The 21894-nt window shown below is 35.4% G+C and overlaps 3 protein-coding genes across 3 annotated transcripts; 1 reads left to right on the plus strand and 2 right to left on the minus strand.

The window, feature by feature from the left end:
• Positions 1-2781: 2781 nt before the first annotated feature.
• On the minus strand, positions 2782-8501 carry LOC107749033 (syntaxin-19-like). The gene is made up of 2 exons (XM_016564080.1): positions 8319-8501; positions 2782-3928 (listed from the first exon to the last, which is right to left on the minus strand). The coding sequence occupies exon 2, from the start codon at positions 3829-3831 to the stop codon at positions 2932-2934; it is 900 nt and encodes a 299-aa protein (XP_016419566.1). The 5' UTR covers positions 3832-3928; positions 8319-8501; the 3' UTR covers positions 2782-2931.
• Positions 8502-9848: 1347 nt separating this feature from the next.
• LOC107749034 (radial spoke head 1 homolog) lies at positions 9849-15655 on the minus strand. The gene is made up of 8 exons (XM_016564081.1): positions 15555-15655; positions 15363-15476; positions 15135-15240; positions 14256-14346; positions 13954-14089; positions 13647-13718; positions 10579-10693; positions 9849-10323 (listed from the first exon to the last, which is right to left on the minus strand). Exons 1-7 carry the CDS (start codon positions 15603-15605, stop codon positions 10607-10609), a joined length of 657 nt encoding a protein of 218 aa, XP_016419567.1. The 5' UTR covers positions 15606-15655; the 3' UTR covers positions 9849-10323; positions 10579-10606.
• Positions 15656-16402: 747 nt separating this feature from the next.
• On the plus strand, positions 16403-21548 carry LOC107749021 (ceroid-lipofuscinosis neuronal protein 5-like). Its single transcript, XM_016564068.1, has 4 exons — positions 16403-16639; positions 17399-17573; positions 17648-17873; positions 19028-21548. Exons 1-4 carry the CDS (start codon positions 16560-16562, stop codon positions 19510-19512), a joined length of 966 nt encoding a protein of 321 aa, XP_016419554.1. The 5' UTR covers positions 16403-16559; the 3' UTR covers positions 19513-21548.
• Positions 21549-21894: the final 346 nt, after the last annotated feature.

A 21894-nucleotide genomic window follows, 5' to 3' on the forward strand; every position in this document is an offset into this window, starting at 1 on the left:
CCCTTACGAAAAAGAAGTTTATTCAAGTGTGCTATTAGTATACTTCTTTTAAACAAAAAAATAGGAAAGTATACTTTTAGTCTACTTTTTATGTACTTCTCAAAATGTTGTTTATTTCTTTTTTTTTTATTTATTATTTATGAAACTTACCCACATTCAAGTGTTTAAAAAAAGAATGCATGAAGCTAGAATAAAATGTTTTTGTTTACAAGCAGATACCCAATTGTGTACTTAAAGTTTACTACTGTTATACTTAAAAGTATACTTTTATATACTAGAAAGTGGGCCAATTTAGTCCCAAGGAGTATTGAAATAGTACACTTACAAGTATACTACTAGTACACTGATATTTGTATACTTACTACATAAAGTATACTTAAAAATATACTTGAACTTTACTTAAGTATACTTAATAAAATAAACTTGAAGTATACTACTTTTTGGTAAGGGTGTGAGCAAATATTAGACTGCCTGTGGTAGATTACATTTTACAGATATTTTAAAATGGTTACTCATATTTTATTCTTGTTTTAAAATAACCAGCTAAAAATTTTAATCCTTGTGGGCCTGATTAGCCTACTTCATCTGAATTAAGGTGCGGTCACATTGGCAAAATTGTCCATTAGTGTGGTGATACATGCCTGATAGCACACATGATGTGCTTGTTTTCATCTGGAAGATGTATTTTTTTAGAGTGTTTGCTCATCTGCAATACGTCGCTAAGACATTTCTGTCATAGACAGGAAATAAATAGTCATTTAGAAACAGTCTTGAAGATTTAGAATGTATGTAAAACTGACTTTTTAAAGATGTTTTTCAGATGTTTGTACACTGCAGATGCTTTCCAGATGAAGTGCTTTTTAACACATCTTGAAGACGTGCTACTCATGCTATCTGTACAGCTCACACAAATCGGCGGGGGATGGTCTTCTCACGATCGCGATGGTTAGGGTACAGCACCATATTTAATTTTTTGACTGGAATGGAGCAATGGATGTGCTTAAAGGATTGTACTGTTGTTTAACTGCATAGTAGGCAATGGATTGTTCAGCTGTAAAAAACAAACTCCACAAAACAGTTTTGAAAGTGGCTAAAATTATGTGATCTAGTATCTTTATATAGTGCGTGTCAGTCACTGTAAAGATTGTAAGGCTATCCCCTCACAGTCTCATTTTCATCCACATTAAATTCAACATGGTGTCTAATCTGACTAAGGTCTATTGAAATAATGGAATAATAATGGATAAATGTGACTGCACCTTTATGGGAGCATTTACACGACACAGTTTTTGTTTTGAAAACAGGTCTGAAAGTGCAAGTTTTTATCGTCTCTAAAAAAAAGTGAATTTGTAGGAATGCGTATGTGTCCAGATTGAAGCATAGTGTTTCTTTACATTTACATTTAGACATTTAGCAGACACTTTTATCCAAAGCGACTTACAAATGAGGAGCAATCAATGGAAGCAATCAAAATCAACAAAAGAGCAATGATATGCAAGTGCCATAACAAGTCTCAGTTAGCTTAATGCAGAACACGTAGCAAGGTTGTTTTTTTTTTTAAATCATATAATAAATAAAAAGAAAACAGAAAGAAAAAGAATAGAGCAAGCTAGTGTTAGAGACCTTTACAAAGTGACATTGCCATCTACTGGCCTGGCATGGATAATACAGTGTCTTTAGTTATTTTCACGGATCCACGCAATCGTTTTGACAACGTTGTCCTCTATGCGCCAAACTTTTCACAAATGCAAAGGAAAACGTTTCAGTTTTTAGTACACACATCAACGATAAAAAACGAAAAGTTGTCACTTCGTAAAGAAACACTACGCACCCCAACACATGCGCATATAGACTAAACACATAATGCAACTGACGCAAGTAGGTCATCATGTGACAGTAACAACATGGTGAATGTAGTACATCCGAATTTCATTCATACTATAGAACATACTCTTTTAACGGTTGTGAAGTAAATTCAAATACCTACTCAGACGCAATTTTAGATGCACTGAGCGTAGATTACACAGAGACGATAACGGTATTGTTTTCAAAAATCTGCGATTTGAAACACAATTTCAAAAGTTTGCGTTTTCAGGCCCCCAAAATGCCATAGTTGTGTTAAATGAACCAAAATGCATAAAAAGTTTCTATTTTTAGTTGAAAACAGTGTTGTGTAAACGCCCCCTTAGATGTAGACTTGCAGAAATCTTTCAGAAGGCCTTTTGCTTGAAAATATAGGACGTATTTGCTTAGTCTTATCTCTTATAACAGAATGTTTGATTTTTAGCTCAGATATTTGATTAACATAAAGCAGACAATACATCAACAATGACAAATTTAAAAAAATACTGAAATTCAAAAACAGAAGTCAGCTAAATAAATGGGCAACTTCCAAAATAGTGCACCTTTTCCACAATAACAAAATAAGTTTACCTTTGATTACCTCTTACATAACTTATGTGATGTAACAAAACATAATAACCTTTTGTGAAATCTTTATATAACCATTTGTATTCCATGTCAACACCCAGCTAAAAGTCTTCATTGCTACACTCTTAAAAATAAAGGTTCTTTATTGGCATCAATAAATGGCCACAAGGAATCTTTACCATCCATGGAACCTTTTCATTCCACAAAAGGTGAGTTCTTTACAGTGGAAAAAGGTTCTTAGATTATTCAAATGTTCTTCACACTAAGAAAAATGGTTCTTTTAACACTGAAAGGTTCTTTGGGGAACCAAAACCGGTGGCATCGCTGTGAAACCCATCTTTTGGAACCTTCATTTTTAAGAGTGTATGGAGCCTTCCTGTTTTAATATTGTCCAAAAGTGCTTTGTGTCCTTGCTTTTTATCTTCATCAGGCAGAGGTCAATGTCTGCAGTTAGTGTATTCAGCCCTTGAGAGCACAGTAAATGAGCAACGTTCCCATAGTTTACTTTGCCAGCCTTGCCCAAGGACAGCAACAACAGCACAGTCTTCTGAGAGGGTTCTTCTTCTTGTATCTCACAGCCATTTTGAACTTCTCCTTCGTGACCGCTACATAGTCTTGCGTCTTCTCCACATTGGCTTGTATGTTCTCGATCTGGTGGCCTTGCTCTTCCACCAGCATGAACACATCTAAAAAGAGATCTCGCAGGTCCTTCATGTTGCTCTCCAGGTTCAGGAGCTCTTTGTGGCGTTGCTCGATCTCTGAGAGCTGCGTACGGGTGATCTTTGCATCCACTATGATGTTCTCATTGAAGATCTCCCACTTGCCCTGCTCTATCATGTTGTCCACCTCATCTTCGGACACCTCGCGACCCGATACCTCCAACTGCCGGATGATGAACTGCTTGCATTTGTTCTGCTTGCTCAGGATCGTGTCGTTGTGTTGGCGCATTACTTGCTGGAACTGGCGAAAGAGGGCCGCATGCTGGGCCTTCTGGATACGGGACGTGGCGACGTCCGGGCCCAGCTCGGCCTCGGTTCGCTTAGCCTGCTTGGAAAGCACGTCTAACCTTTTATGCAGGCTCTCGGCCAACAGCTTGATGTCTCGCGTCATGCTGCTCTCCTTTTTCATGATGCTGAGGCGCCTGATGGTGGCCACAAAGTTGCTCTGCTGCTGGCTGAACTTACTGACTTCAGAGTTCAGCTCCTCGATGCTGTCACGAATGCTCTGAGCCTCCTTTAGGAAGTTCTCCAGGATGGGCTCTGCCTCGAAGATCACGGCCTGCAGGCCTATCAGCGAGGACGGGTCCATGTCCTCCTCCTCCTCCTCGTTGAAGGGGTTGTTGTCCACCGGCTTATCGCTGGCCTTCATTCGCTGGCGCAACTCGTCCATGCGGTCCTTCATGACTACAGGGGAAGAAGACCTTGATGGAGACCAGGGCAGATTTTCTCTTAGATTTGAGTGTTGTCTGTGTGTAAAATATACCTCTGCTTCTCATACCCTGTAAATAACCAGAGAAGGGATATTGAGTTAACAATAACAGTAACAGTATTGTCACGTATCGTCTTTTCGTCAGGTTTTTTGCACTGAAAATGTAAATTATCAATATTAGTTCACTCTCATGGTGTTCCAAACTTGTATGCTGTTTTTTTCTTACAACCAGAGTTATTGTAGTATCAATAATTTACTATTGTATTTTTTTGTTAATATTTTTTATTTGATTTAATTTTTATATTCTCCTTTTTAATTATCATTTTAGTTAATGATTTAGAAATGTTGTTGTGTTTTTGTAATTTTTTTAAATATGACTGTATAGTTTACAGTTTTTTGTTTTAGTTTATTTAGTTTTATCTTATACTTTTTAATATTTTATTTTTTATTTTTATTTTTATTTTCAAATAATTAATGGGTCTTTTATGTTTGTTTGTTTTGTATGATTTAGTTTTATGGATTTTTTTTTTTAATGAAAAGAATTTTGTTTACAACTGCAGTTCAGAGTGACCATGTCTTTTAATCTTAAAAGAAATTAATTTTCTAATTAATTAGAAAAACACACATAATCCATAGGATTTTAAATCTAAATGAATCTAAATTTTAAATTCTAAATGTAAATGTAAATCTGGATTATCACACATGATGACCAATGCTATTTTTGACATTAGTGATGCCAAAACTATGGATAGCACACATGTCAAGTTTTCACAGAAACAACATCTCAGATCCTCTAAAGAGACATGGTGATGGGTCAAAATATGAGGTGGGAGGAAAAAAATATATAGGCCTATCAGTGTTTTTGCATTCACTCGAAAATATTTTGCGTTCCCTAAGCTTCGCATTTGCTCACTAAGAATATAAACGTTTTGCATGTAAAGGCAACGTTTCTTGGGGGAATGCAAAAAAACACAGCACAGAAAATAGAAAATGTAATTTTTATATTATATTTCATAAATATAAAATAATAATAATTTGATCATGACCATGTCCATATCCCTATCTTTGTTAAGTAACACCTTTTATTTACAAGTAACAATTTTAACTTTGGAAATGATAAAAATATATAGAACTTCTATATCTTTGTGTGTGTCACAGTGTATTAGTAGTACTAGTAGGCCTATTTATTTTGTTTATATAGCTACTATTGTAGTATTTATTAATATTTTAAATAAGCTTCTATTTTCATGTTTAGGCTACAGTTTGTTTGTAATTTTAGTTTAAGCGTTATGAATTTTAAGTGCTTTTGTCATTTTTTTTGTTGATCTATTTAATTTATTAAATAAATGTATTTAATATATTAATTTTCATCCGAGGAAGTCCACACACACCTACCAATGCATTGCACAACAATCTCTAATCAGATTAGCTAGTCTTCAGTTTATGTTGGTTTATACACTTTAATTTATTTTTATTTCAATTTTACTTTTAGTCATTTTTAGTACGTTTTAGGATTCACAGATTTCACGCCTGGAAATATGTGGAAATATTACGAAGTCTGTAAACAGGACGTTAACAGAGGCTAGAGGCGGGACACGACCACTGATCTATAATAGAGAACATATATCATTTATATAGATCAGTGGACACGACGCGCTAGCACAGAAAATACTGTACAAGCTCACTGTTCGCGATGCTACTAAACACTGAATCAGGGGAGGGGGCTTATATGAATGTAGCATATCTCTGAAGAGAAGTTACTGTCTTAAATAAAAGTTGCGATGGCATTTTCCTTTCATCATACCTTCATATAATGCATATTAAAGTAGCGTTATTAAGCGTGCAGCTGCTTTGTTTACATCGGTAACCAAGGAAACATCATTGCGGCAGTTCCATAAGCGCCACCTGCTGTCAGAGAGTGAGTTTGCGTTTTTAGCATAATTTCACAAATCTACAGTCAGACCATTCCGTTTGCTTTAAATCTTGAAATTATACAATGAAATAAAAAAATTAAAAACCTGTTCATGCTATATGTTGGGTTTTTTTTTTTGGACTGTGATTAAAATGCTGTTTAGTTTTGTTTTGTTTTGTTACGTTACGTTACGTTATATGTTGTTTTGTTTTGTTTTGTTTACAGGCCAGTTTAGCCTGTACACTCTAAAAAATGCTGGGTTAAATACAACCCAGTGCTGGGTAAAATAGGGACAAACCCAGTAATTGGGCTGTTTTGACCCAGCGGTTGGGTTACTACCCAGAAGGTTAGCAAATAAACAGCTTGTTCTTGTACACTTTCATTCTTTCTTATCACTTGCTTAAAGGGAAAAAAAATCAGTAAATCAGTATCGAAATCGGCTCATTTGTTTGCAAAAATTTTTTTAATAATTAAATAATAATAATAATAATAATAATAATAATAAAGGCAGCAGTTCTAATTTTTTTAAGCTTTTTGAAGTTTTTATTTGATATATTTTATAGATTAATTTCCATTAACAAAAACTATTTTAATAGTTTTAATTTTAGTTAACAATAACAAACCTGGTGTGATCATGTGTTATTCTAGTAAAATCACAGACGTCCTAGTTGGTACTGCGTTACAGAAAACAGACTATATTTGTAAAGGTCACATCTAGATGCTTTTCCATGCATTATGCCTTCAGCTGCAGCTCTTGTGTCAAAGGAAGGATTAAACCGAGGCTTTTATTCCAAACCTGTGCTGTATTCCCAGTCCACATATCACTGCTGCGCATTCATCATGATCACTGTAATTTATAAAGTCTGTTCTGACACTGCAGAACATGATATATTAGCATTCACTGGAATCTGCTTCCAAATAGCTCACTGACTGGCTCGCTTCACGAAAAGTAAGATGCATGACTGCTGATGTTTTTATCCTTAGTCTAGCTGCCTGGACTGTGGTTTTGGAAAGTGAGCATAACGCCAAGGGGTGGGTATTCTGAACTTGTCTGAGGAAAGTAAAACAGCGCTCCAAATCACCGGCTATCCGGTTTCTAGAGGGATTTCAAACAGGAAAGACTGCAGTTGCATGCGTGTGTGAGAACAGCCCACCCAAGCTCCTTAGGGAGAAAGCTTATGAATATAAGAGTGGCCTTTGTTTTCTGCAGGACATTCGAGGAAGTCACACACACCTACCAATAAATTGCACAACAATCTATAATCCAGTCTTCAGATTATGTTGGTTTACTGAATTCAGATCAAACTAGGTCATATTAAATTGTAACTAGGTGCCACTTTAGTTTATCAGAGTGTCTCTGCTTTCCATAAGAGTCATGAGTTTATGTTTTAAATTATATGCAGGCTGATATATTGATATATTTCCACTCCCCTGGTCTAAATCTAATGATGGTCCATTCTGACAATGAATTATATATATATATTTATTTATTTATTTGCTTGCTTTAAAGAAGTACCCTTATTTTGATGACTTACATTGAAAGTATTTGATTATAATTTTAACTGTAGTGTGCTATTCGATTATAATTATTTTCATAATTTTAACTGGAGTTTGTTTTTTGATATTACATATATACATATATATATATATATATATATACAGATATATTCATATATATTTCAATCATGACAACTCTCGGAACATTTTAGCATGGGGATGGATATGACAATGTTAATGTATTTGGTCTTGGCGGAACAGATCTGCTCCGCTGCTGCTGCTGAATTGCTGCTGCTGTTGGTTATTGCTGTAGTTGTAGATTATTGCTCTAAAGGTGCTGTTGACATGAAATTTTCACCAGATGTCGATAACAACCCAAGTAATCCATCCATACAAAGAGAACAAAACAAATAAGTTCAGAAATGAAGTTCAGTGTAATAAAATGGAATGACACAGAAAAAAAGTATTGAACACGCTTACTGAAATTTATTTAATACTTCGTACAAAAGCCTTTGACTTTCTCTGAAACCAATTGAGAGTTTCTTTGGCTGTGTGTTTGGGATCATTGTCTCGCTGGAATGTCCCTGGTTTCATCTTCATCATCCTGGTAGATGGCAGCAGATTTTTATCAAGAATGTCTCGGTACATTTTTCCATTCATCCTTATCTGCAGCATTTGGATTGTTTATATGTTTTTAATGATATGTTCAACTATGTATCCATATGTATAACACGACTGTTGTAAAACTGCATTTTTGTGATAATACAGTGTAATTACAATTAATAATGTTGCATATAAACCAGATGACACAAAACACTTAATATATGAATTATAACACTAACAAATAACAACTGTTTAATATTAACATTATTTAGATTTTTTTTTTTTTACTTGATAACAATTATTAATTTCTCTATTCCATAGCTATATATCTTCCACTGATCTAGAGAAGAATATTTCTTAAATACCTAAATCCTGGATATCAATATATCATGGTTTCTCTTTCTCCTTTTCTCTACTAAACTGATCAATTTAGGAGAAAAAATATTACCTTGTATTGCTTTTAATCCCTGGATGGTTGAATATTGCTTCATTTTGAGTTGCCCAGAATTTTAGCCAACGCTTTATTCAGCCATGGACTTGTGAGCTCTAAGCCGGATCTGTTGAAGCGTTCAGGAAGCCCTTGGCATATTCTCAACTCCCAGCAACACAAATATGTGCTAGTGCCAGTTTTCCCTCTGCTCCACTGGTGGCAGTTATGTACCGTAGGCCTATATCAAAGGAACACAACACAGACTCCTGGGAAATCTGGTCAAGCCCGTTTAAAACCACACCCCCAGTCACAGTTAGACATCTGTTTGACCGATGGAGGCTGATGTGTGTTAAACAGGAGAAGTGTGGGTGATGTGATTCAAAAAGGCATTGAAAGAGCACATGCGGTGACCTCTGCACCTGTTATTGTATATGAGACAACAATGAGCTCAGGAAACTTCTTAAATTATTATTGACAAAGCTGGCCTACACAGACGTGTCTATTCTTAGCACCCATATTTTGTTTCCTGATCATTTCCACTAATTGTGGCACATTCATCTGAATCATGGTTAGTAAAAATAAGAAGAATGTCATTGGTTTTGTTGTTTCATCATGTTATGGCAGAAGAGGGAGTATTAATATATGGGTGTGATAGTTTAACAAACCTGTTCTGGAAGTGTTGAAGGATAACGTTAGAAAGCGAACGGTGAGATAACCGTTATTTCTGTTAGATTTGATATAGCCTGCTTATGCATTTAAACATAAATAGATGGTGATTAGGTTAATACAACTGGGATAAGGCAAGGTTCTTCTGGTGACGAACAGTCAACAGAATGACTCGGCAGTCAGAAATTATATGTTACCTCTTCCCTGAACTCCAAACAGACACGACTGGCAACTTTCCCTCGGATTAATCCTTTCTTCAGCTTTGGTCTGGACTGAGCCTGACACTATATATCACCGGGGAAAGGCTGAATGATGTGAGGGGGGGAAACTGCAGACACAACATTTCAACACATCTCAAAATCCTCCCACAAACACATAGCAAACACTGTCATAAGAAATATTAGAGGCTGATTTAATTTAAAGCTGATTTAAAGTTAATTCTCCATCACTTGTTGAATGATGAAAGTATACTGCACATAATATGAGTGATAAAGTTGATAAAGAGGACAAGCAAAACACGAGTCAGATACAACACAAACTAAAACATTGTACAGAATTGAACACGTGTATCTCTGACAAGAAACCACTTTATTTAGACCTTGACTGAATACGATATATGATTATTAAAACTGCTTAGAAATACGTGCAAATTAGGTGCTTTTCAAACAATGGGAGAATTATAAAAGTGATTGTAAGTGTCTTCGAGTCTTCGAAACATAGAAGTATACAGGTCACATTTACTGTATTAAACACAATAAAATAAGACCTTTGTTTTAGTGCATTTTAATGAATAAAAATGGGGAAAAATGCAATGCTGCAAATAGAAGAAGTATTTTGGGTTTCCCAAAGAAACTTTCAGTTACAGGTCATTTTTGTCTGGTGTATTGCGCCCTCTGCTGGTTTTAAAATTACAACACTTTTCAGTTACAGCGCATCCAAATCATGTGAAAATAGACTTTACAGTCTCTGGAATACTTGACTCTGATTGGTCATTCTGTGGTCAGATATTTAGTGTAACTGTATAACCGACACTTGACACAAACTACTGATTTCCTACATCATCACGTGGCACGTTTCATGTCTCATTTTTCTGATATGATTAATTCATTAAAACTCAAACAAATAGTTCATGTCCATTTATTTATTTGTCAAGAGCCCATGGAATAAGCATGATAATGTACAGTCAGAAACTCTTAGGCTGATACGGGATCCCATTATGTCGCTAAACATGAGAAGTGACAGTGTCAGATGTGTGCAGGTATAATTAACCGGAGGTCCTCTTTTCCTTTATCATCTTTTGGTGTTCTGTGTTTCTCACTGTCTGTATGTCTTTCTCACTTTTCCACCACGGCCTGATCTGCAACGAGAAGACACAGTACTTCAGTTCAACTTACTGTATATGAAAGACTTTTTATTGTCAAAATATCTAAAATGGTAAAACAGCAGTATATAGGTGATGTTTTATCACTGATGCACTTCCAGAAGTTAGTAACATCAAAAGCCTCTAAAAGGTGATAGAAGGTGACTATATAATGACACAATGCATAATGTAAATGCAGTCCTACAGTACACCATCAGTATGTTTGATATTCAGAACTGGATATGGATGTACCTGAGGTGGCAGAATCCTTCTCATTGGTCTAAACAGAAAGCCCAGTAACTGCCTTGGGTTTCCACTTTAAGGAGGTGCTTATGAGAGTCTCATCTTCCTCTGCTTCTCCTCTGTCCTGCAGTCAAAACATGTTAGAAAAAAATAGGATTTGGTATCACGCAAAAATACTGTGCATCTTTTTATCAGGCTTATATAGGGTACAATAGAGCTAAAATGATTGTCCACAAACTGTATGATAATGATCAAAAAATGTATTTCTTTTAATTGAAAAATGTATGTAAAAAAATGTTAAAAATAATTTTGACTTGAATTAATCACTAGCTACAAAAATTTTACATACCGGTATTTCATTAATTTGCCCTGTTGTACCCTACTATTCATGGACACAGAATATGTTTTTAGTGTCTTGGTATGCTTTCATGTATTCAGGTTTATCATATTCTGTATTCATAGGCTTCATTTGCTTGTAACAGGTTTGAGATATAATTAATTTTGTTTTATCTTCTTAGAGGTTGGCAGTGTTTACTAGCATATACCAAGCTGTAACACTTCTGGCACTCCAGTGAAGTGCTTCATCCACTCGATGCTCTAAGGGCATTCCACTACTGACTACAGTCTATTAAGGAAAGAACACTGCATAAGACTGTTGTCTTCATGAGCCTCTGTTGGCATGCAGCAGGCAGCAGGCAAACTGCACTACTGAGAGGCAGAAGGTTGCCATAAAACCTCATCTCCAAACGCTGAAATGGCAATAGAGAGGATCTGGCCCTGATCACGATGAGGAGAACGCAACTTCACGGCCTTTTCTTTCTTACTGGTTGCTTCATCTAGTGCCGGCTGGAGTTTTAGTAAAGGAAGTTCATTTTAAACAAGAAAATTACCCTTTTGAAAAAGTAGCACACTTAGCATGCTTTTAAAAAGAGGACTTAATACTGAAATTAGTGTGAACTGAATATTACAGTTAGGTCCATATATATTTGGACACAGGCACAATTTTTATTATTTTAGCTGTTGACCAAAACATATTCAAGTTACAGTTATATAATGAATATGGGCACACTCTGAGCTTTAATTTGAGGGTATTCTCATCAAATATGGAGGAAAGGTTACCACAGGGTGCAAACAAGGCCAGAGTAGACTTTGCCAAAAAACATCTAAAAAAGCAAGATCACATGTGGAAAAGCATTCTTTGGACGGCTGAAATTAAGATCAACCTGTACCAGAATGACGGGATAAAAAAGTATGGAGAAGGCTTGGAACAGCTCATGATCCAAAGCATACAACATCATCTGTGAAACATGGTGGAGCAGTGTGATGGCATGAGCATGGCTTCCAGTGGCACTGGGTTACTGGTGTTTATGATGTGACAGAAGACAGAAGCAGCCGGATGAATTCTGAAGTGTATCGAGATATACTGTCTGCCCAGATTCAGCCAAATGGAGCAAAGTTGATTGGACGGCGCTTCTTAGTACAAATGAACGATGACCCAAAACATACAGCAAAAGCAACCCAGGAGTTTTTGAAGGTAAAAAAGTAATTATTCTGCAATGGCCAAGTCAATCTTCTGATTTCAACCTGATTGAGCTGCATTTCACTCGCTGAAGACAAAACTAAAGGCAGAAAGACCCACAAAGTCAGCTGAGGTAAAGGCCTGGCAAAGCAGCACAACGGAGGAAACCCAGTCTCTGGTGATGTCCATGAGTTCCAGACTTAAGGCAGTACACTCTGAGCTTTAATTTGAGGGTATTCTCATCAAATATGGAGGAAAGGTTACCACAGGGTGCAAACAAGGCCAGAGTAGACTTTGCCAAAAAACATCTAAAAAAGCAAGATCACATGTGGAAAAGCATTCTTTGGACGGCTGAAATTAAGATCAACCTGTACCAGAATGACGGGATAAAAAAGTATGGAGAAGGCTTGGAACAGCTCATGATCCAAAGCATACAACATCATCTGTGAAACATGGTGGAGCAGTGTGATGGCATGAGCATGGCTTCCAGTGGCACTGGGTTACTGGTGTTTATGATGTGACAGAAGACAGAAGCAGCCGGATGAATTCTGAAGTGTTGGTTGTAATTCCTAAGCGTTTTATATTTTTGTTCAACCCCTTGAATTATAGCTTAAAGTCTGCACTTCAATTTCATCTTGATTGTTTCATTTTAATTCTATTCTGGTGGCATACAGAGCCAAAATTATGAAAATTGTGTCAGTGTCCAAATATATATGGACCTAACTGTATATTTTCAGACACTTAACCACATGTTAATTGCAATTTAGTGAAAATGTATTATAGTTTAAAATTATATTAACTGCAATTAGCTGAACTTTAGAGTGCTTTTTTGATCCCCTTAAGTTGGACTTAAGAATCTTTATATGTAATTTCATAACTACTTCCATTGTCTTTGAAATATGGTTATAGTTTACTGTCGAATGTACTGACAAGGATTTATGATAAACTAAAATATACTACTGATACAATACAATTATTTAAATATATTTTTACTTACACTTTTGTAATAACAAAGTTTCAATTTATTACATTTAAAATACATACACTTTAAATGTAATATTGACAAACACATGACAGTTAAAATAATTAAGTACTTAATATGTGCTTTAGTATGTTAGTCAACACATCACAATAAGTGTACTTCTCTGAAGCATGACAAAAGTTTACAACATAAGGATTTAAAGTGTATTTTCAATGTCAAACTTTTCATTTGACTTAATTTCAGTTTTTAAAGGTGTACTTAAGTGTGTTAAGTGAAAGTGTGCTCTCTTTAAATACACTTAAGTTGGCTTTTTATTTCATTCATATTAATGATAATATTGTTTTTTTTATATATATATACTTTTAAGATTTGAACAACACTACAAGTGCATATTCTATACATTTAAGTGCACTTCTTTTTCACAAGGGTATGTAAACAATTCTCTTAACAAGCTATATACCAGCAAAACACTGGTGAGACCGAGGAAACAGGTTTCTGCAGGTTTATATGATCATTTCCCCTAAAATACATTCTCATGAAATGTAAAGACATCTTGTAAAGCATGAAGAGACATACCGGCTCTAACTGGAAATACTCTCCATGCTGCTCACAGCCAATGTCAAACACATACTTCCCTGGACCAGAGGGCTACAAAATAACAATGACAAGAAATAAGAGATCACTGTGTGAGAGAAATGCAAGTGTCTTGTTATATTCAAGGCTGAAGTTAATATAGAACACATTAAAAGTCTATATTTTGTTTAGGATGCACAAATTTGAAAGTCAATTAGGTCTATTTATTCTGCTATTTGGACTATACAGTTAGTTGCATTTTATTATGAAATAGTAATGCTCAGAACCACAAATGTAGAGTGTTACTTACATTATTATTGACAAAGTTGCCCTGATATCTGTGGTTCAGATGGATCAGCTCCCCGGTGGACTCCATCTTTCCCATGACCCATGTGCCCATGTACTGAGACCCAGTTTCGTGATGTGTGTATGTACCCTGCCCATGTCTAAGAGAGAAACACAGAGATACAGTAGATACTTAATAAGAATGTTTTGACATTCATTTTTAGCTGAACTGAAGACGTTATGAATGCTGTTGTAACTAATATCCATAGAGTAGACATATTAGATTACCAGATTAGATCAGTGAGAAAGAGAGTTAAAAAAAACTACCTTTCATGGTGCAGCCATTCACCATCATATGTGTCTCCATTGGGGTATGTGTAAACACCATGACCCTGCCGCTGGTCATCCACCCAGCTTCCTGTGGAGAAATATGATATGAGAAGATTGCATTTTATGCTATAAATCCTGGGGGAAAAAACTAAGACCACTATAACTATTATTTCTACTTGAATACAATATTTTTAATTATAAATTATATTACCAGCATAATAATTAAAGTGAAAAGTTGATATGAAAAATGTACATTCATTTCTAAATGTTTTTATGAATTTATAAATATATACTATTGTTCATTGTTAGAATAAATGTACTTACAAATAACTATTTAAATTATAATGATAAATTATGTTCATTCACACAATTCGTAATGTAAAATATATATATGTAGAAATTAACATTAACATACTGTAGATTGATAAGTAAAATCAATGTTATGTTAGTGTTACTTATACTGTTATAGTTTTTATTAATATTTTGAATTAGCTTTTACATTTTCAATATTTCTTTAATATTTCTAAATAGTCTTAATTAATTCATTTGTTTTTTATTTCAATGTATTTTATTATTTTTATTCCAGTTAGTAGTTTCGACTTATGTTGGAACTTTTTTCAATTAGCATTTCAAAATTTGCACAGGTTTTTTTTCTTTCTTTTCACTGGTGTTAGTAGTATAGTATTATATTTTATTTGAGCTATTATGTTATTTTATTTTATTTTTAGCTATATTTAATTAACAAAGATCTTTTTAATAGTTTAGTGTTAAGTTCATTGTTCATTATAACTAATGCATTAACTAATGTTAACAAACTGAACCTAAATCAAATCTACCTATGTTGAGATAATATAACGTTAGATAATGATGACTCACCTTCATATTTGGAGCCATCTGGGTAATAAAATATACCCTGTCCATGTTTTAAATTCATGTACCATTCTCCAATGTATCTGGCTCCTTTCTTAAACTTATACGTCCCCTGATATACAGACAACAAAAGGTTTATCGTATGTTTATGCTTATGAGAACAGAAACTGCATAAACGGTCAAAGGCAACTGAGGAAAATTAAGCTAATGAGGGAGTTTGATTAGCAAAATGACCTGGCCACATCTCTTGCCGTTTTCATAAGCTCCTTGGTAAGTGTCTCCCTTCGGCAGGACAGCTTTGCCCTGTCCATGTCTCTCTCCAGCTTCATTTCTGTCTCCCTCATACTCCTGCAACACACGACTACTGTCATCTACTGTCAACTCACTGTCACTTCAGCCTAACTAGCGTTACTGACAATAACTCACCCCCAGAGAGCCTTGCTCTTCGTCAAAGTCTTCAGAGCCAACGTCTGACATGATGAACTAGAGCTTACTGAACAGAGAAGAGGGAACAATGCCAAAGCAACAGCTTCAGTTCGACACTGTTTACCGTTACCATAGTAACGCGCGTGTCAGTCAAACAGACACGGGCAAAGCAACTTTCGAGTTTCGACCAAGAACAACATCTCATATAGCACTTTTTTATCCTAGTGTTTTTATTTTTTATATTTATATGTTTATTTTATGTTATTTTTGTTGTTGTTATCTGTTATACATACTTTGAACTGTACGACACTACCTTATTTGCCTTGTACTTTCTGCATTGTACTTCTATCTATCTATCTATCTATCTATCTATTTGGAAATATAAAATACACATTAATGAAATTTCTATTGAAACGAAGTGAAAGGGAAAGTGTTCTGACACGTTAATATAAACGAAACAGAAAAACATACATTTACTTTCACTATATATCTCTCTCACTTATTAAAAACGCTTTGATCTGAAAGCTTGGCTTAATGCTTGAAGTTGAATTTGAAGACAAATGCAAAATAAATAAATAAATACATATTTATTGTAAATAATACAATAAATACACACACACAATAATTTTGCTTTTGACTCCTCGTGTTTGATTTTAGTGTATACGTTTTTATTTTAATTTGCGTTGTAAATTTTATTTATACAATCTTTACAAAGTGTAAACCTGAAATGTAATAGTAATAATAATAATAATTGTTATTATTGTTATTGTTTAGATATAATATTAATCATATCAGTGTTATGTTGGCTATTATGTATTATAGTTACGTGACGTTTATTTTGGCAGGATTGTAGCCCGTAACAAAAAAGCTCGTGACTGACCAGATGACTCAGTTTAGAGAGTCACGTGACCAGTGTTCTCTAAACTCGGGATGTGAGACAGAAACAATCATTTAGACTGCTGCAGGTCGGACAGCACGTTAGTGTTTCTGCGAGCCTGTGCGGACATGAACTGTATGGTTTACTTCATTCACGCGGCGCTGCACTGTTGGATTGTGGGACAGCAGGTCTGGCCAGAGCCTTACAAGTAAGTCGCAGGACCACAATCACACTGCCAGCAGGGACTAATGTGTGCATATTGTTTCGTTTTCAGTCGACTGTTTTCAAGTTACTTTTCACGATGGTTTATTGGTTTAATTTTTTTCAGTTAGTAGGCTATTCAAATATTAATATGAAAATTAATCACACTATTTGATTTATTATACGCATACAGTTATACACGAACTTATATTGCCAAAAGTATTGGGACACCCCCTTCTAATGAACAGGTTTGACTACTTTAGTCATTTCCATGAGTACAAATCTTAATGTTTAAGCATATAATGCTATTCTAGGGAATTGTGTGCTTCTAATTGTATAGCAACAGTTTGAACAGGACCCTTTTCTGTTATATCACGAGTCACGACAATGACCCCGTGTATAAGGCAAGCTTCAAAAAGAAAAGATTGATTCAGTCAGTGTGGAAGAACTTGACTGGTCTGCAGAAAGCCAAGTCCTAATCCCAGCTGAACACCTCTGGTGTGACTTTAAATGCAGACCTTGAGCAAAAAACTCATCTTTTGCTATAAAATTAGAAGCACACAATTCCCTAGAATAGCATTATATGCTTAAACATTAAGATTTGTACTCATGGAAATGACTAAAGTAGTCAAACCTGTTCATTAGAAGGGGGTGTCCCGATACTTTTGGCAGTATCTCCAGTGAAAAACTACTTCACGGTTTTATTCTGATAAATGTTAATTTTGTTATATGCCATGCACCAACCCAGTGTCATATTCATTTCTAGGCGACTTGACCGGCGTCCAGATGTTGATCCCTACTGCCAGGCTTTATACCCATTCTGCCCGAGCGGGGATCCAGACGGCCGGATGCCCGTGATGAGAGACTCGGACATCATCTCAGTGTTCAGACTGCAGACTCCGGTGTGGGAGTTCAAATATGGAGACACGCTGGGAAAGTTTGTAAGTGAATAGCAGACCGCTGGCATGTAAGAGTTTGCTCACTGGAGTCTAACCGAAGGTTTTGCACTGTTCAGCATGTCATGCATGATGCCGTTGGCTTTGGAAGCGCAAGAACGGGCAGAAACTTCACCTTGGAGTGGTACGAGCTGTTTCAGCTGGGGAACTGCACTTTTCCGCACGAGAGAGCGAGCGTGAGCGCACCTTTCTGGTGTAATCAGGGAGCCGCGTGCTGCTATGACGGCATCGATGACGTTCACTGGAAACAGAACGGCACTCTGGAGAAGATCGGAGAGATTTCAGGTAAGCCTGGCGTACACTCAGTTTAAGGACCAAACAATAATATTAATTATAGTAATATGTATTATAATATTTATTTTTATTATTATTAAGCACACGCGCATGTCCATGTTTTATGGGTACATTCCATAGGCATGATGGTTTTTATACTGTAAAAACTGTATTTTATATCCCCTTACCCTAAACCTACCCCTCACACAAAACTTTCTGCATTTTTAGATTTTCAGAATAGATAGACATTCTGCGTGATTTACAGTAAAAGCTGTTTTCCTCATGAGGACCAAAAAATGTCCCCACGAGGACAAAAGGATTTCAGATATTGGAACATTTTGTCCCCATAAGGAAGGGAACACCAGGACGAAATAATAATTTTATATACTATTATTATTCATATATATTATTTCATGACCAAACAGTAGTATTTTAACTAGGGATGCACCGATACCACTTTTTCCAGTATTTGCCCGATACCGATACTTTTATTTTTGGTACTTGCCGATACCGATGCCGATACCTATATTTTTATTACATTTGTAAATTTTTTAAATATTGGGTACAGAAACCAAAAGGGTATGTATAATGTTAGTTGGTTAACTTCATTTATCAAATAGATACAGTCAAACCAAAATTTATTCAGACACCTTCAACATTTCTCACATTACATTCGCTATAGTTTAGAAAATGGTAATAAAACATGACAAGAACTAAGAGTTTTCCACGACATTCTAATTTATTGAGATGCACCTGTATTATTATTTGTGTAGTTATTTATATTTAATGTCGGGGGGAAAAAACTAATCAAAGTAAATCATAAAAAATAAAAAAAAAAATCCAAATGTTTTTGCCCAAAAATAGAAATAAATTACAGAAAGAGTAGTAAAAGCATTAATTGTGGTAATTTTGTAATCGTAAACTCTTCTACTTTTCTTTTGAAGGATATAAAATATATTTAATATCTTTCACCTAAATGTATAAAACAATACTATAAGAAACATTCATGTCAGCTAGCTAGATAACATTACATTGGTGATGTTGACACAAGCAGACTTTAAAACAGAATCTCTCGTGAACGACGAATTAGGAATGCTGGAGCAGCCTGAAGCTCGCAAACATACCGCCCTGTGTTTTCGGTTTCATTACGATTTTATTTTTATTAGGCGAGATGTTCAATGAGATGGCTCGCTGGGTTCAGGAGGACAATGAAACGGGTGTTTATTATGAGACTTGGACGGTGAAGTCAGATCCTGGTGCAAACTCCACCACGTGGTTTGAGTCCTACGACTGTTCTCAGTTTGTGCACCGCACGTATAAGACGTTACTGGATATGGGTGCCGAACTGTCCAGCCAAACGCCAACATATTACACCAAGATCTATCTGTACAGCGGAGAGCCGCTCTATTTGGGAGACGACTCCATCTTTCAACAGTCTTCCACGAAAGATCTCGCCACAGACATCAAGAAGTTCTACCACTCGTTCCGCTCTCACCAGTCAGTCGTAGAAATGATTGGGAGCTTGTTGGAGGCTTTTGAAAAGATGGTCCTAGAGAAGACCTTCTACTTCTACTACAACTCTGAATATTGGAAGCTGCCGATGAAATATCCTTACGTTAAAATAACCTATGAGGAGATTCCTTTACCATAACCACTGTATTGTTTTTGCCTAAACGATATAAAAAAAACCTCAAATTATTTTTGCTACTAAATAAAATTACATTTTAAATTTTCTATTTCCATTCCAGATGATGTCAGATTTATCAGATAAAGTGTTAATAATTTATACTAAGGCAAAAATCCTTTTTAATGTTTTATTGTTGTTGCTGTAATATTGCTGCCTTAATGTAAATGATCTGTAAAACAGCCACACAATTTTTCTCACAATGTTTATTCGTCCTTATTTCAATAAAAGACAATGTGCATGTTTTTACAACAACACAAAAAAGAAATGTGATGCTTTCATATTCGCAATACAAGCAATATGCTCACTTGCTTCAGAAAAAAAATCAAATGCACAAGCACTGGGTTTGATGCTATTTGTACATTTTTCTAATTTCCTATGCTCTGGTTTACATTGAGTTGATGTAATGCGTGCGCTTCAGCTTGCACTTCCAAAAAGCTAGTCTAACAAAAAGCCTTTCGTGTCAAATTGGCAAGATATGCGCTGCTGACTAAAGCCGAGCTCGTGTGTTTTAATTTGTATGTGAACTACAGGGCTGTGGCTTCCCTTTTCTGATCGTTTTCAGGAATATTTCACTTTCAAATGCTGGCAGGAATCTTAGTTTACTTAATTTAGTCGCTACAACAATTTGCAAAAGCTAAAACAGCTTTAATTCTGGATAACGGGTAAAAAAAATAAAAATATTACATTCTATTGACTAATGATATAATATGCATATAAATCGACAAGGAGCCTCTCACTCAAAGCTTAACTATCAATATAAGCCGATTAATAATAATAAAAAGTATATCGATAAATTACACTGATCAAATCTAATTACAAGGGTACAAAGATCCATCAAGAGGAGTAATTCCAACACATCATCTGAAAGAGATCAGCACAGAAACACTTCAAACCTCCACAGAAGGTGCGCGAGAAATAAGTATTTCTATTTATATCAAACACACAGCATTTTATATACAGACACATGGGACTTCCTTCTTAAAGGAAAATGTTTTCACTGCTTCACTCCAATATTGAATCATATTGAACTGAAACGAAGGGGCTGCGTTGCGTGCATATCCAGACTAATTCATTCATTATATGGTCGTATCCCATTCAATTTGTCATTGCACAACATTCTTCATGCAATCTAATAGAAACCAATCAACGCTTCATTGTATCCCTAAGATGCTTTTACAATATTCTTCCAAATCTGAGGACACAGGTGTGCTGTGAGCCGAACACTGATCCTTTCGTTTCCTTCCTCTCTGACATACCTGAGACCTTGAAAATATGCGGTTTTATTATTCTGCGCCCTCTTCCCTGCTACACCAAAATATGAGCAACTAAACCACCAGATATATATAAGGTGCATATTATTCACTATACATCTTTGTACAAAAGCACTGCAATACCAAACCTGTTATATTACAAAATGTTTGAATCACATAAAATATAGTTAATCATCTATCTACATAAACCAAAAGCCCAACCCTGATGGCTGTGCACTTCTTTTTATCTGTGTTGGTTGAACACAGTGAGAGGCCACTAGTTAGCAAGGGACAACCACTCTCACTAGTGTTATGGCTTTTCATGCCACTAGGAGGAGCTGCTGAAGATTCCTAGTGAGAACCTGCTACACAAAGTAGCCTTCTGATTGGTCGGATTAATAAAAACGCTAGAAGCTGGGATGGGCTCCAACATCCCTGTGGACAAGCATTTGGGAAAATGGATGGTTAGTTGCTTAAATGTTGAGCCACTGAAGACAGATACACAGCGGGACTAAGAAATAGTGAAGCATCTGCTGAGAATGTCAACAAAGACAAAGAGCCTATTCATCTAGATGCATGAATAATGAAAATCTGCATCTAAATAAAACAGCTTTCAGTTGCAGTTTCTTTTCTAGATGAAATTTCTCATTTTTGTCCTGCAAAATAACCTGAAAATGTAACTTACACTATATACATGTTATTCCATGTACAGCAATCCTTGATTTAGTTTTATAAAGGAAATGTCCAGAGGGAAAAAAAAAAAGATAAATTGGTAAATTTTACAAAATATCCAGGGCTGCGTTTCCCAAAAGCATTGTAAGCATTCATTCATTCATCAACTTAGGCTTACGATGCTTTTGGGAAACGCAGCCCAGGTTATGTTACATCTCAAAAATCAATAATGCAAACTTATTTGTCACAAATAAGCTTAATTTTGTGATTTATATTGTAAAATATTTAGATCCTGGCAGTTTTTTAATATATAGATCATAGTGAATTATGTTGCACTGCCTTTATGCCGATTAAATAACAATAGAGCTGTAGCAATTACTTTATTGCAATAACGAGTATGTAATGGGATTAATAAGTCAAACAA

The sequence above is a fragment of the Sinocyclocheilus rhinocerous genome, unplaced genomic scaffold, assembly GCF_001515625.1.
Source record: "Sinocyclocheilus rhinocerous isolate Xijiao unplaced genomic scaffold, SAMN03320098_v1.1 scaffold2245, whole genome shotgun sequence".
Classification (NCBI taxonomy): Eukaryota; Metazoa; Chordata; class Actinopteri; order Cypriniformes; family Cyprinidae; genus Sinocyclocheilus; species Sinocyclocheilus rhinocerous.